Source organism: Etheostoma cragini, chromosome 22, assembly GCF_013103735.1.
Source record: "Etheostoma cragini isolate CJK2018 chromosome 22, CSU_Ecrag_1.0, whole genome shotgun sequence".
NCBI lineage: Eukaryota > Metazoa > Chordata > Actinopteri > Perciformes > Percidae > Etheostoma > Etheostoma cragini.
The window spans coordinates 13,531,238-13,543,033 of record NC_048428.1 but is presented as its reverse complement, the minus strand read 5'-3'; the positions used below and the strand labels follow the sequence as shown (position 1 = coordinate 13,543,033).

Here is an 11,796-nt window from a genome sequence, read left to right as displayed (position 1 = left end):
CCACATGCACCTTGGGACTCGGGACACAAATGGGGCGTCATCCAGTCTAATTCGAGCAAACTCACTTTTGTCAAACCTGTCTGTGAGGCAGACACGCATGGTAGCGCTGGCGCCCTCGCCTGGGTCCTGCAGTTCAGAAGCCTCCTGCCTAATGGTGGTCAACACTAACTGCTCTGTGGGCACCAGCGAGGCCGCGGCAGGAGAAAATAACACACACAAGACAAGAAGTCAATATAAACATACCGCACACTGTGGCACACAATAACGGAACTTTAAATGTGTTTGTATGTGGCAGTCGCTGGAAGCATAAATAGTGAACTGGTATTCAAGCCTGCCTGTAGGCATGAAGAGATGCTCACAGACATGGACTTGACCAAAACCTTGTAGCTTGTGCGGGAGTGCCCCCCTGTGTCCAACTTATGTAAATGCATAATTGCTGCAATTAATTAGGCCTCTCTATCTCCCAAATGGCATCTTCAGTAGCTTGGCAGCCATGACAACCAGTCATTATCTTTTCAAAACAGATGTATTGTCGACAGTTGGCTGAGCTACATGACTTGCATAAACTACACACTATCAACACAGGGACAAGATGTGCCCTTACATTTAAATAGAAATCCTATAAACCATCCAAGACAATTTGCAAAAACGTCATTACAGTTTGTTTAGCTCCATACTGGGACAGAATGCTAAAATACCTTTTTTTCTGAGATACAATGTGCTTTCTCAACTAATGTGAGAAGGGCTTTATGTTTTTGTGAGTAGTTAACTTGTGTGTTGAAGGTGCCATTAGAAACATGACAAATAATACATAATGTTGTAGTTTGTCTCACCTACCATTTATAGTTTTCTTAAATACAAACAAATACAAATACCACTCTGTGTGTTGATGTGTTTGGAATTTTTCAAGGGAATGTGACAGATTGGTAGATCAAGAGGTCAGGCTTCATTAGATTACAGTAAAGGCAGCAAATTAATTGATCTGTTACAAACAAGAAGAAAACTGAGGCGCTCTACCCGCATGGATAGGTCAATATTGCATAATAGACATGTAAAAACACACAACTGACAACAGCGGGGTGGCTCATTTGTGAGACCATCCGACAGTATTTTTCTTTATATTTGTGTTTTTCTGACTAACAGAAAAAATAATTCTGATGGCTAAAAAGCAAGAACTTATGTACTTCTTTTCACTATACTATCAAAAATGTATGCGTCTACCTTTTGGAACTAGTTCTGTGAAGGTTTCGACCTGTCTTTTGGTCAAAATGTGCAAAAAGATCCAGTGTTATATAATTTTTTTAACAACAAATACATTATGGATCTGGGAAACCTTGGCCTGAAGACAGTGTGGCCCAGTTGGCGCTCATCTCTGCTCACAATTTGCCTGCTTTCTATTTCTGGAATCTGCAGCAAAGCAGCCACGACAATGTGTGTCAGTCACTATTAAAAGCCACTGGATGAGCCAAACACATGCTCCTCTCTTCCAGGACAATCCGATGTCTGTTTGCCATGTGTTGAATTGTCCGATGCAGCTTTGTGTTTAAACATCCCCATCCTCTCTCCAATTCCTACTCTAAGGAGAATCTCAGGCATTTCTCCCAAAAAATAAGACAATAGCCATCACTGTACAGTTTGTCATTGGGGATTTATTTAAATTAACAGCCTCGGTTCATTCACCATCTCTTTCCAACACATGAGTGTGTAAAGAGCAGTGATGTAAATCCAGGCTCTGGATGTGAATGGCATTCGGGTCAGGTCAGATTCATTTCTGGATGCTTTCAGAATAAGGAGCGCTCATTAGGATGTCACGTGCATTTTGAAGTCTGTGAGGTAATCAGCTGTTCTTGGACCTATTTATGTGAGCTTGGGTTTGACTTTTTAAATGCAAAAAAAAAGTATATTCCTTATAATATTTCGATATGGCATGACTAAGGCGAGACAATCCATACGAAAATGTCCCATATGATGCGATTCCGGAAGTCTAAATACATGAGGCTGTTGCTACAACATTATATAACACCAGTGTTGCCATGGGAAATACACTCCATTAAAAGTGAAAAGGTCACACAAAAGGCGCACATTCACCCTATCAAGAATACATATGTTGGTATCTTTTCGTGATGTTAAGGCACAGCACTAATCCCTCCACTTATAAGCCTATATAATAAAAGCATAGGCTATACAGGATAGACGACGCTACTTGAAGCAGGCACCTGCAGTCTGCTTGCCCTTGCATCCCCAACTGGGGCCAAAAAAACGAGCGAGACTGGAGGATAAATAGCGATACAGCGAATAACGCCACATGCATGTCGCAGTCTCGGACAACACCGATCCCGTTATGCCAAGCACATATATCAAATACGCACAAGTAAATAGGCCGCTTTATAATTACAGGTCTGTTATCAACACTGAAATAAACCCGACAAATACGATTTTACGGTGACATGTTAGCTAGCGTTAGTTAAGCGGCGAGCGAAACCTCGACTGACCAAAATTTAAATATGGTGTTTGTATGTTTTTTGTATTTTAGCTTACCTCCCTCACTGTGTATCTTCTTGGCCCTCCGGTTGAAATACATCTTGCTGGTGGCAAACGACTGTCGATGAAGCTTGGAGGAGGAGGCCGGAGCGGTGGCATGCTCATGGCTCACCGAGAGCAGGGGAATGCTGCTTCGTGCTCAGGCGGCGTCCGCTGCTGCTCATGGACCATTATTTCTCGGCTGGACCGCGGAGTAATACGGGGAACAGGCAGCATCGAGCGACACCATAGACAGTTAAAGAAAGAGCAGGCGGAAGCGGGCTACTTTCGGTCAATATTTTCGAAATAAAGTACGTAATAGAGACTCCAAACATTAATCTTTCCAGCCTAAATATAAATATATGGTAGGTTCATTGTTTTCAGCCTATTCATTGTGAACTTTTGTTGCTTTTCTATGTTTTACATACTGTACATATTTCGGGTTTCGACAATGCGTGGAACAAAACAATAGGTCAACTTGGTTCAGAAATTTGTAAAGATCATCTTACAATATTCTGTGATTTTATAAACCAAATAATTAATTGAACCATCAATTTCTACCATGCATTTCACACGTGAGTTCAAACATGGACTGTACATGCTTTTATCATGAGTCAACAGTCAGAGTTCAAAAGTAGCCTATAATTTACGTCTCCGTAAGAAATCTGTAAACCCTTATTTTGGAGGACAACTGCCAAACTTCCTCAGTTGGTTCATTTGAGTTGAGCTATAGGGACGGGCATCACGCGCAGTGGACCGGCTTCTGGGCGCGAAGTAGCCTACAAGGTTAGCGCTATACCATAGACTAATAATGAACAACAAATAATAATATAAAGTCTATGGTTACAACTGATTTGTTTTTTAAACATTTCATCAAAAAAAATAAGAGCTAAATTAACAAACTTACTAACACAGATGTAGCGTCAAAGATTTTTGTATCGCAGGTTTTTATATATGAAAAATAATTATCTTGGAGGAAGCCGAAAAATAGATCCAACAGAAACACGTAATTTGTGAGAGGATAGCTGGCTTTCAACGTTAGTAACCCTTGGAGGTAACCTAACCTTGATGGGAATGAGAAAGCATCAAAGGAATAACTTTGACGTTAGCTAGACATTCTGAGGATTAAGCTAGCTAGCTAGCTAGCTACTCACCCCAAAGGAGACAGTTTTACGGCGATGTACGTTTAAAATCACGCATGCAGTGCAGCATAATCCACTTGTATTATGTAGGATTGATTTGTTCAAATGCAATTTTTTTTTCGCTATATGGCTACGCTAAATAAAAGTACCTTGTTGGTACTCACACAACAGTATATCCACCAGATTTCCAGGCATATCAAAGATGCATTTTATTCCATTGTTAAGGAGCAGAGAAGAAAATCCATGTCTTAATTTTATTACATAGTAACATATTTATCTTAACTGTTTACTCTCATCACATTGTAACATAATACATATTCCAAAAGTTGATTTCCATCTTATTAAATAGGAACAGAATAAATATTCACTTCTGAACTTAATGGCCACAACCTTCTAACTCTCAAACTGGACATAAGCTGAACAGAAGCCTTCTCAGAACCAGGTTTACTGGGACAATTGCCCTTTCCTTCAGAACCCGCACAAACTCACATGCACACACAATTAAACCATACAAACTAACCCCACTCTCACATACTAAACTGCATTATTCCTGCAGTTTTATTAGTGACATATTAACTGCGGAGATGTAGTAATTCCTGTGTACTGTTGATGTACAAAGTGACCGTGGTGGCAACACACTGCCTAGGTGATTCAGCTAAAGAATTGTGCTTGTGCTACACTAGAAATGCCAATATCTGCACATGTAATGTAAAGACAAACCATAAAGAGTGTACAGGATTATCATACTAACACTGCTTCATTCAGGTGTTGCACTGGCAATGAAATAGACTGCAACCGTTCCACTGTGACAGAAAAAAAAGTTTTGGAGCCAGAGCTGCAGCAAATGCTCCAAACATCAACGCTTTCCCTGCACCTATTTCACAAAGAAGGATTTGGGAGTTAGCTGGACAACTGTAAACACTCCTGAAAATCTATTTTTGTTTTTTAATTTATGCTCCAGGCTAACTACTCAATGCGTCTTCATGACACAAAACCCAGGGTGTCTGTTAGGCATGGAATAGCAACAGGAACCAAGAAGAAACATTCATTTCAGGGTAAACAAGACTTTGTTTTTAAGTGGAGATGATAATCAGGCATAATAATGTAAACATCAATGAACAGCAAAACAAGCAATATGGTAGTTTCTCTCTGTAATGCACAACTCATTACATTACATTACATCTCGGAATTCCTGATTATCACATGCCTTTTGCATTTAACTTGAATTGTGCTGCTCATTTGTGTAATGTTAAAGATTGCAAAGTGGTGGATTTTAGTGGGTGACTTCTACGGATGAATTCTGTATTGCAATTATATGGAACAAGTGTATGGAAAGGGCTTAAACAAATTCTACTAGACATACAGAATAAAACTTATTTCAAAATTAAATACATAGCTCACACACATCCTAATAAATCATACAATTCTTAACCAACTGTAAAGGGACACTTTAAAATGAATGTTGAAAGCTTTAAAATGGTGAATGTTAAAATTGCTTCCATTTTAAAACAGATGGCATGTGAGGAGCGGCTTGCTTCAAAACCCTTAAATACAAGCAGTGGTGAGTTATTTACAGCTTATACGGAATAAATCAAGTCTAGAAGTGATTTGTGAAATCCAGTAGTGACAAAGAGACGTCACATGTATCAGACATTAAAGAGTTAAAGTGAGACTAGTCAGCAGCAGCTACAGGAGCTCCTTAAGCATTAATGCCATCCATTGACATAGACTTCTTGAGCTTAGTGACAGAGACCAGTGAAACAGGTCATAGAAAGAAGGAAATAAAACAGTAATAGGTTGCTGAACACAAACGGTCTAAAAAAATAAAGTTTTGTTTTTTCTCTGCATTTATAGTTTCCTTTTCCGCACTTTTGGTTCAACCTTCTTGAACACAATGGATATTTTCAAAAAAATGAAACCATGAAAGCTCTATGTACATGCAAAGCCCACTTGGGTCTGCTCAGTTCAGCCAGCCAGGAACTTGATAGTTGTGTTTGTGAGCAAATAGGTCAGTCATGGTGCACTGCGAGTATGGGCTGCCTGCAGATGGGGCAGGTGTTGTTTTCAGAGAGCCAGCGGTCAATGCAGTGGATGTGGAACTCGTGGGAGCAGGGCAGGCGGCGCAGCTTGTTGCCTTGGGCATACTCATTGATGCAAACACTGCACGCACGACCCATCTCCCCCTCCAGGTTTGCCTGTCCATAGGTACGCGTGGATAGATTGTCAATCTGCTCTTTGGTCAGGCCCCTTGGGTGTTCATCATCCTCCTCGTCGTTGAGCAAGAAGAAGTGTGCCAGCCGCAGGATGGGTAGAGTACCATTTTCTACCAGGTTGTTGGTGTCTCTGCTGGTCGCTCGTCCCTCTGTAGTGCTTAGTACCCCTCCTCCGAGCCTAGCCTGTCCACCCTGGTCTTCCTCACTACCCACCAGCCCCACCCTCTCCTGATCTACCCCACCTGTACCAACATGGCCCGCTTCGCTTTCATTTGCGTGTAGACGACCGGGTGGGCTTATGCTACTATTTGAAACACTAGCGTCTGTGTGGATAGGGGCAACAGTTTCAGAATCAGCCTCTGTCTCCATTAGGGAACTCAGCTCCCCAAATCCGGTCATGATCTGGCGCAAGATGGAGCGCAGAGCAGTGGAGTTGGGCTCCACCAGGCCCGTCTCACTGATGCGCCTAAGTGGAATACGGATAGTGCTCACATAGGTGCGGATCCCAGCTCGCTCAGAGCGGGAGATGGTGCGTCTGAATCCACCACTGTCACTTTCAAATGTGACAGTATTCTCAGCAACCCGGGCACGAGAACGCGTTCTGTTGGCGATGCTGTCCCGATCGCGGTTTTCACCAGGTCGGATCCTTCTCACCTGCAGGTCCAACATGATGGTTGGGTGCCGCCGCACCGCGGAACTTCCTGCTCCTACTACATGCGATTCACTTTCGCGTTCTACTGTCTCTACAGCTGGCTCGGTTGGAGCTGCAGGTTCTGAAACAGCCTCTCCGCTCTCCATGGAAACGGAGCTTGTGCCATTGCCTGGTTCAGCAGTGTGGATGCTAGAGCCACTGACACCACTGCTTGATGGTGGAGTGGTACTGGCAACAGGTATTCTGTGCAAGGGGGAACGGCTGCGCCTTGACAAGCGGGATGAAACTCCACCCCTTGCTGCAGCCCTGCGTGCACGACCACGGGATCGAGTCCTACTGCCACGTGATTCGTGTCCTGTTGGGGTATGAGACCCAGACTGTGTTGACACACGGGGACAGTCTATAGAAGCAGACATATCATCACTGCCCCGCTCTACTTCTACATTCAGGGGTGGATGTTGGGAAGGGGTAGTATGATCAAGAAGAGGGTTAGGAACAGTAGGAGGTGGTGCTAAAGACTGTAAAGTGGCATTTCTCCTCTGGGCATCAGCTGGGGTGGCCACTGGTGCTGAAAGTGCCGGGGGGCCCATAGAAAGAGTGGTAGTGCTGCTGCGTGTGCGCCTTGTCTGCATCCTCCTACTAAGGGCTGGGCGGGGGGTGGGGTACGGGACTGGCCTTGGTGTGGATGAAGGGCGAGGGTTGGAGTAAGAGGAAGTAGTACGTATAGAAGGTGAAATTGTGTTTGGGGCCGTCACTGGCAGCTCTGCAGTGTCTACAGTGTCATTATGCTCTCCCGGCTCTGGCTGATCATGGTTAATGTTGATCTCCAGGCTAAAGCGGAACTCTCCACTGTTAGGGTTGGTCCGACTGACCGCACGCCATGTTTGGTTGCCACTCTGGCCACTGCGGGTGGCATTACCAGTGCGTCTGAAAGTGTTAAGCCACTCCAGTAATGAGTCACCATTAGAAGTTTCTGCTCCTGGCTCTTGGCCCCCTGTAAAAAAAACAAACATGGGTAAGTCTGTAAACTAACATGTATTCATCCCAGAATCTACTCTCTTGTAGAAGGAAACCCTGTCTGTTCCATACCTTACTCAAAGCCTGCACTTCCAGGATGTTTGTTGCCAGGCTAAACCAGAATCACAAATCAAACAAAGTTGTGTTGCAACTAGGTCTGCAGCTATCGATTATTATAGTAGTTAAGCATTCTACAGATTATTCCATCGATTAATTTAGTAATCTGATAAGACGCACTTATGTTTTTGTAAAAAGCAATAGTAAATAAGTGGTTAATGCGGCTGAACATACAATAGTTGGTGCCGTACCCTGCTTAAAGGATATTTACACAGGTGCTGCTGCAAAAAAAAAAAAAAAAAGACTAGAAGAATAATTCAAGATCCAAACCACCCAGACCATTTCTCTCTGTTGAGGTCAGGAATAAGTTACCGGATACACCAGGCCAAGAGGAGATCCTACCCTCAGGGAACCAGGATCCTAAATGAGGACACTGCCTAAAGTGGGATTTATGAACGTGCATTTGCCGTGAAAAAACACAGGCAACGCAATTTCTGTTTAAGTTAACGGCCCATGTTAAAATCCGGTGTTAATATGGTACCTGTGCCCGGTATCTACCTGACGGATTACCAACGCGGTTTTCAGTGCCATCTAAATGTCTGCCCTGCTCTCTGATGCTCTGAAATAGACGTTAGAGGCAACAGAACCCACGCTGCATGTCACGCTAGTAAACACTAATAACAAGTTCCACTTGGCAGCAGGTATTGTTAGCCTACCGTTAGCTACAACGACATGGTTCAAATGCCGACAGCTTAACGGTGGGAAAATGTGAATGTGTTTTGCTGTAGAGATTTCCAACAGCGGTACGTCCAACCGTCTGCCGCTACAGCTATGAGCTAAAAGACACACAGTAGTACTTGGTCTCATTGTTTCATTATTAAAATAAGTGGTATAGTTACACAAGACATGAATTGCTCTACATATAGGCAGTTTAAAACATGGCAACCGTACTGTCAATACTGGCAACCAAAAGCTGATGCCTGGTTGCCAAACCAGCAACCACTTTAAAAAGTTAGCGTTGAGCCCTGCGGTAGGCTTTATTTATTTAGTTAAATTAATTAAACAAAGCCTTCTTTGCCACAATGATTTTCAGTAATTAAATAACTGGATGAATTGTTTCAGCCCTAGCTGCAACCTTGTTTAGATGGATAGATAATTTTATTTAAATAATAATAATTTTATTGTCATTACACATGTACAGGTTTAAACCTTGCATCAATATTTTTTCTAAATAATGAATGAAAAATGTTAATTTATTTAAAGGCACGTTAACGATTAACCGTTTCTGTTAACCAACAATACCATTTTTGACCAATTAACACTATCAAACAGTTATTAAAATAAAAATGTTATTCCACGATTTTGAATGATGTAAAATCTATTTCTTAGCAAGCTGCATTTAAAACTGCTCTTTTTTTGTGTGCTTTTAGGTCTCTGCTGGACGTTGCTTACAACGGAGACTTACGTGATACATCAATCTATATCGCTGAGGACTGGCAGGTTAAATTGGCCCTCCTATACGGATGCCAAAGTAAGCCAGGCAGACACACAGCTGACAATTCATTTCGCAACCTTGCAGGTTGATGCGGTAGATAAAGGCTCAGACATAAACGTCGCGGACCACTGTACTTGTGTCGGCTGTGTTTCGGGAAAATGACAGCATGCTACAATGCACCGCAGATCATGGCTGCACAACCGGTACTAGTCTGCAGAATAAAGTAAGTATGTCTGAGCCTCCTGGGTTTCGGTTAACTGAGACTCTGTTGACTACTTGTCTGTTAATGGTTAATGACGGCTATTTCTTTATAATGATCCAGTTTCACAGAATTCAAGATGAGAGCTTTTTGTCCTGTTATTGTTTTTTTACTTCTTCTTCAATCAAGACTACTGAAAGCCAAATTCGGAAAGATCAGATATTGACAAATCCCTCACCCTCGTCCTTACCTGCTCCTCGTCTCCCTCCAGATCTTCTCTCCTCTCCCTCCCCACTACCGCCCTGCTGTTCTCCAGAATCCGTAGACTGTGAGCGCTGCTCAGTAGGGGGCTGAGATGACATGCGCTCTTTTGCGCCATCAAGCCGCTGCCGAAGCTCCTCAGCAGTCACCTCCCCTGTGAAACATATGAACATGCAGGCTGTGATGTGCCGTCAGCAACAATAGGCCACAAACAATTAGCCTTGTTAATATAGTGAGAGCAGATTATTGATACATTGATACATTGTGGCATATTGTATACGTTGTTAATTTCATCTGTTTGAATAACATGACAAGTAAGGCTACAATGACAATCGCATTCCGTGTGTTAAGATAACAAGGTGTGTCCGTCCTTACCAGGAGTGCCAAGCAAGTTGTTATCTCTCATTAGGCGGTACTCCTCTTCGCTCAATTCATTAATGAAGTGATAGTATGCTTCCTCCCGACGAAGACGCTCTGCCTGCCTCCGCCGTTCGTCTCCCCCACCAGGAGGGTCCATCACCGTGGAAAGTGCTGGCAGACAGATGAGAGAGGGTGTCAGTCAGTTACAATTAGCATTCATAAAATAAGGGCTGAAGTCACCCATTGAACCTCTGCAATTCCACTGTTCAAGTGGGCATGCTTATATGTGATTACAATATGTTGATCAACTTACTAAGCAACTATTTGATTATCTTTTGGAAAGATAAAGAGCATATGCTTTCCAAGGCTCTATAACTCATACTGGGTTTTAGTATATACTAGAGCCAAAAAACAAATGTAAGTTAGATTTGTTTGATTACCAAAGCCTTACAATTAATAATCGCTAGCTAATTAATAATCGCTAGCCATTGACGAGTTAAGACGACGCCATCCATTTTCTATCGAAAGACTCCACCAGCAAGAGACTGGTATTACTACTCAGTATACTGAGTATTCTTGCTAACGTTTAGTCCGAAGACTAGCGCCGTAAATGAATGTAATTTAGCATGCGGATAAATGCTCAATTCATTCAATGTAAGGAACTGACAATCATGATCCTAATAACAACGTAGTCTTCTTGTGAGCTAATGTTAGCCAAGTTACAAGAGTAGCTACGGAAGGCCACGGAATAAAGCAACAAAACTGGCGTTGTCATCCTGGTTAGTCACCAATCACCAGGCCTAGTGTTATTGACGGACACGCTAAACGTCCAATCACTGCTCTACAAAGGAGGGCCACAATCAACTAAACGGAGGTCTTGTCCATGTAAACGCAGGGCAAAGAAGGAAAGACAAAGAATCTTGCCAGCTTCCTGACAGAATTAGATAAACGAGATGTTAATGCCTGGCAATGATTAACTGCGTGTACACCCGAACACAACACCCAGTTTTGGACCTTTCAAGCCTGCGGAGTGTCATTTTGAATGCGCAACGCTTTAGTTGCTAACCGAGCACTAGCAATTTAGCACATCTAACGTTAGCGAATAGCAGTCCGTCGACACTAGTGTTAGCTGGGTGAGCTGTGAGGCTGAATAAACTCTTCAGATATAAATGTGACAAACTGTTTTAAGAAGCAGTTGATGTATACGGAAGTTAAAACTTAACCCTAGCATAGTTTTACAAGAGATGACAATGACATTAAAATGAGTTTACTACCTGACAAAGCAGCGATAATATGGACGGTTTGCTTTACTCTCCCTTCTCTCTCAAACCAAGATGGGACCAGTGGTGCTACATTAGATCGTCCGTCAAAAACAACCTCCCTGGGTACATTAGTTCCTAGGTAACGCAACATCTGCAGCATAGCTCAATGTTTGTTGTCCAAGAAAGGGTACACTGAGCGCAACGAATGTACTCCAGTTATGCGTTTCAAAGGCAAACAGTGCAACTAGTATTTCCAGCCGTTTTATAAAGATATAATAGTGCGGTGCTGTTACACTATGGATTAGACCAGGCCACCTACAACATCCATTGCAAGATTTCAAATCTAAGCAAAATGTATAATCATACAATCGTACACAGCACAACGTTGTGAAATCAGTAATCTACATCTAACCCATTCTAAGCATTCGGAGCAGATGGCGTCCATCCACTGTATTTGTAGTAGGCTATCATACTAGAATGTGGGCTGCTTATTATGTTATGCGTAGCAAAATGATTGTATTATAGAACTAATAGGCAACAATTATTTTTCAACATACGACTGTTACGATTGAATAAATTTATACATCATCTCTAATTATTATAGTGTGAATTTCACGG

At 42.5% G+C, this 11,796-nt stretch overlaps 2 protein-coding genes across 6 annotated transcripts in view; both read right to left on the bottom strand.

Annotated features, from left to right (window-relative positions):
• Window positions 1–2,804, bottom strand: part of atp8a2 (ATPase phospholipid transporting 8A2) — a 48,735-nt gene extending 45,931 nt beyond the window's left edge. For 2 of the 5 annotated variants that reach the window (XM_034862734.1, XM_034862735.1), the window contains exons 1-2: window positions 2,539–2,770; window positions 66–173 (exon numbers count right to left, since the gene is read on the bottom strand). In XM_034862734.1, the coding sequence (XP_034718625.1) occupies window positions 66–173; window positions 2,539–2,581 (151 nt within the window). In that variant the 5' untranslated portion in view covers window positions 2,582–2,770. Of the gene's footprint in view, window positions 1–65; window positions 174–2,538 lie in introns of all 5 variants that reach the window. The other 3 variants (XR_004655355.1, XM_034862738.1, XM_034862737.1) reach the window with 3 other exon arrangements.
• Window positions 2,805–3,846: 1,042 nt separating this feature from the next.
• On the bottom strand, window positions 3,847–11,345 carry rnf6 (ring finger protein (C3H2C3 type) 6). The gene is made up of 4 exons (XM_034862129.1): window positions 11,191–11,345; window positions 9,932–10,087; window positions 9,546–9,710; window positions 3,847–7,521 (listed from the first exon to the last, which is right to left on the bottom strand). Exons 1-4 carry the CDS (start codon window positions 11,336–11,338, stop codon window positions 5,672–5,674), a joined length of 2,319 nt encoding a protein of 772 aa, XP_034718020.1. The 5' UTR covers window positions 11,339–11,345; the 3' UTR covers window positions 3,847–5,671.
• Window positions 11,346–11,796: the final 451 nt, after the last annotated feature.

Excerpts from the sequence above, each read along its gene's own strand:
- rnf6 (XM_034862129.1), bottom strand. The coding sequence starts at position 11,338 with ATGCTGCAGATGTTGCGTTACCTAGGAACTAATGTACCCAGGGAGGTT. Across the intron at positions 10,088-11,190 it reads TATTATCGCTGCTTTGTCAG|CACTTTCCACGGTGATGGAC; the intron begins GTAGTAAACTCA and ends TCTGTCTGCCAG. Across the intron at positions 7,522-9,545 it reads TGGAGGGAGACGAGGAGCAG|GGGGCCAAGAGCCAGGAGCA; the intron begins GTAAGGACGAGG and ends TTTTTTTTACAG.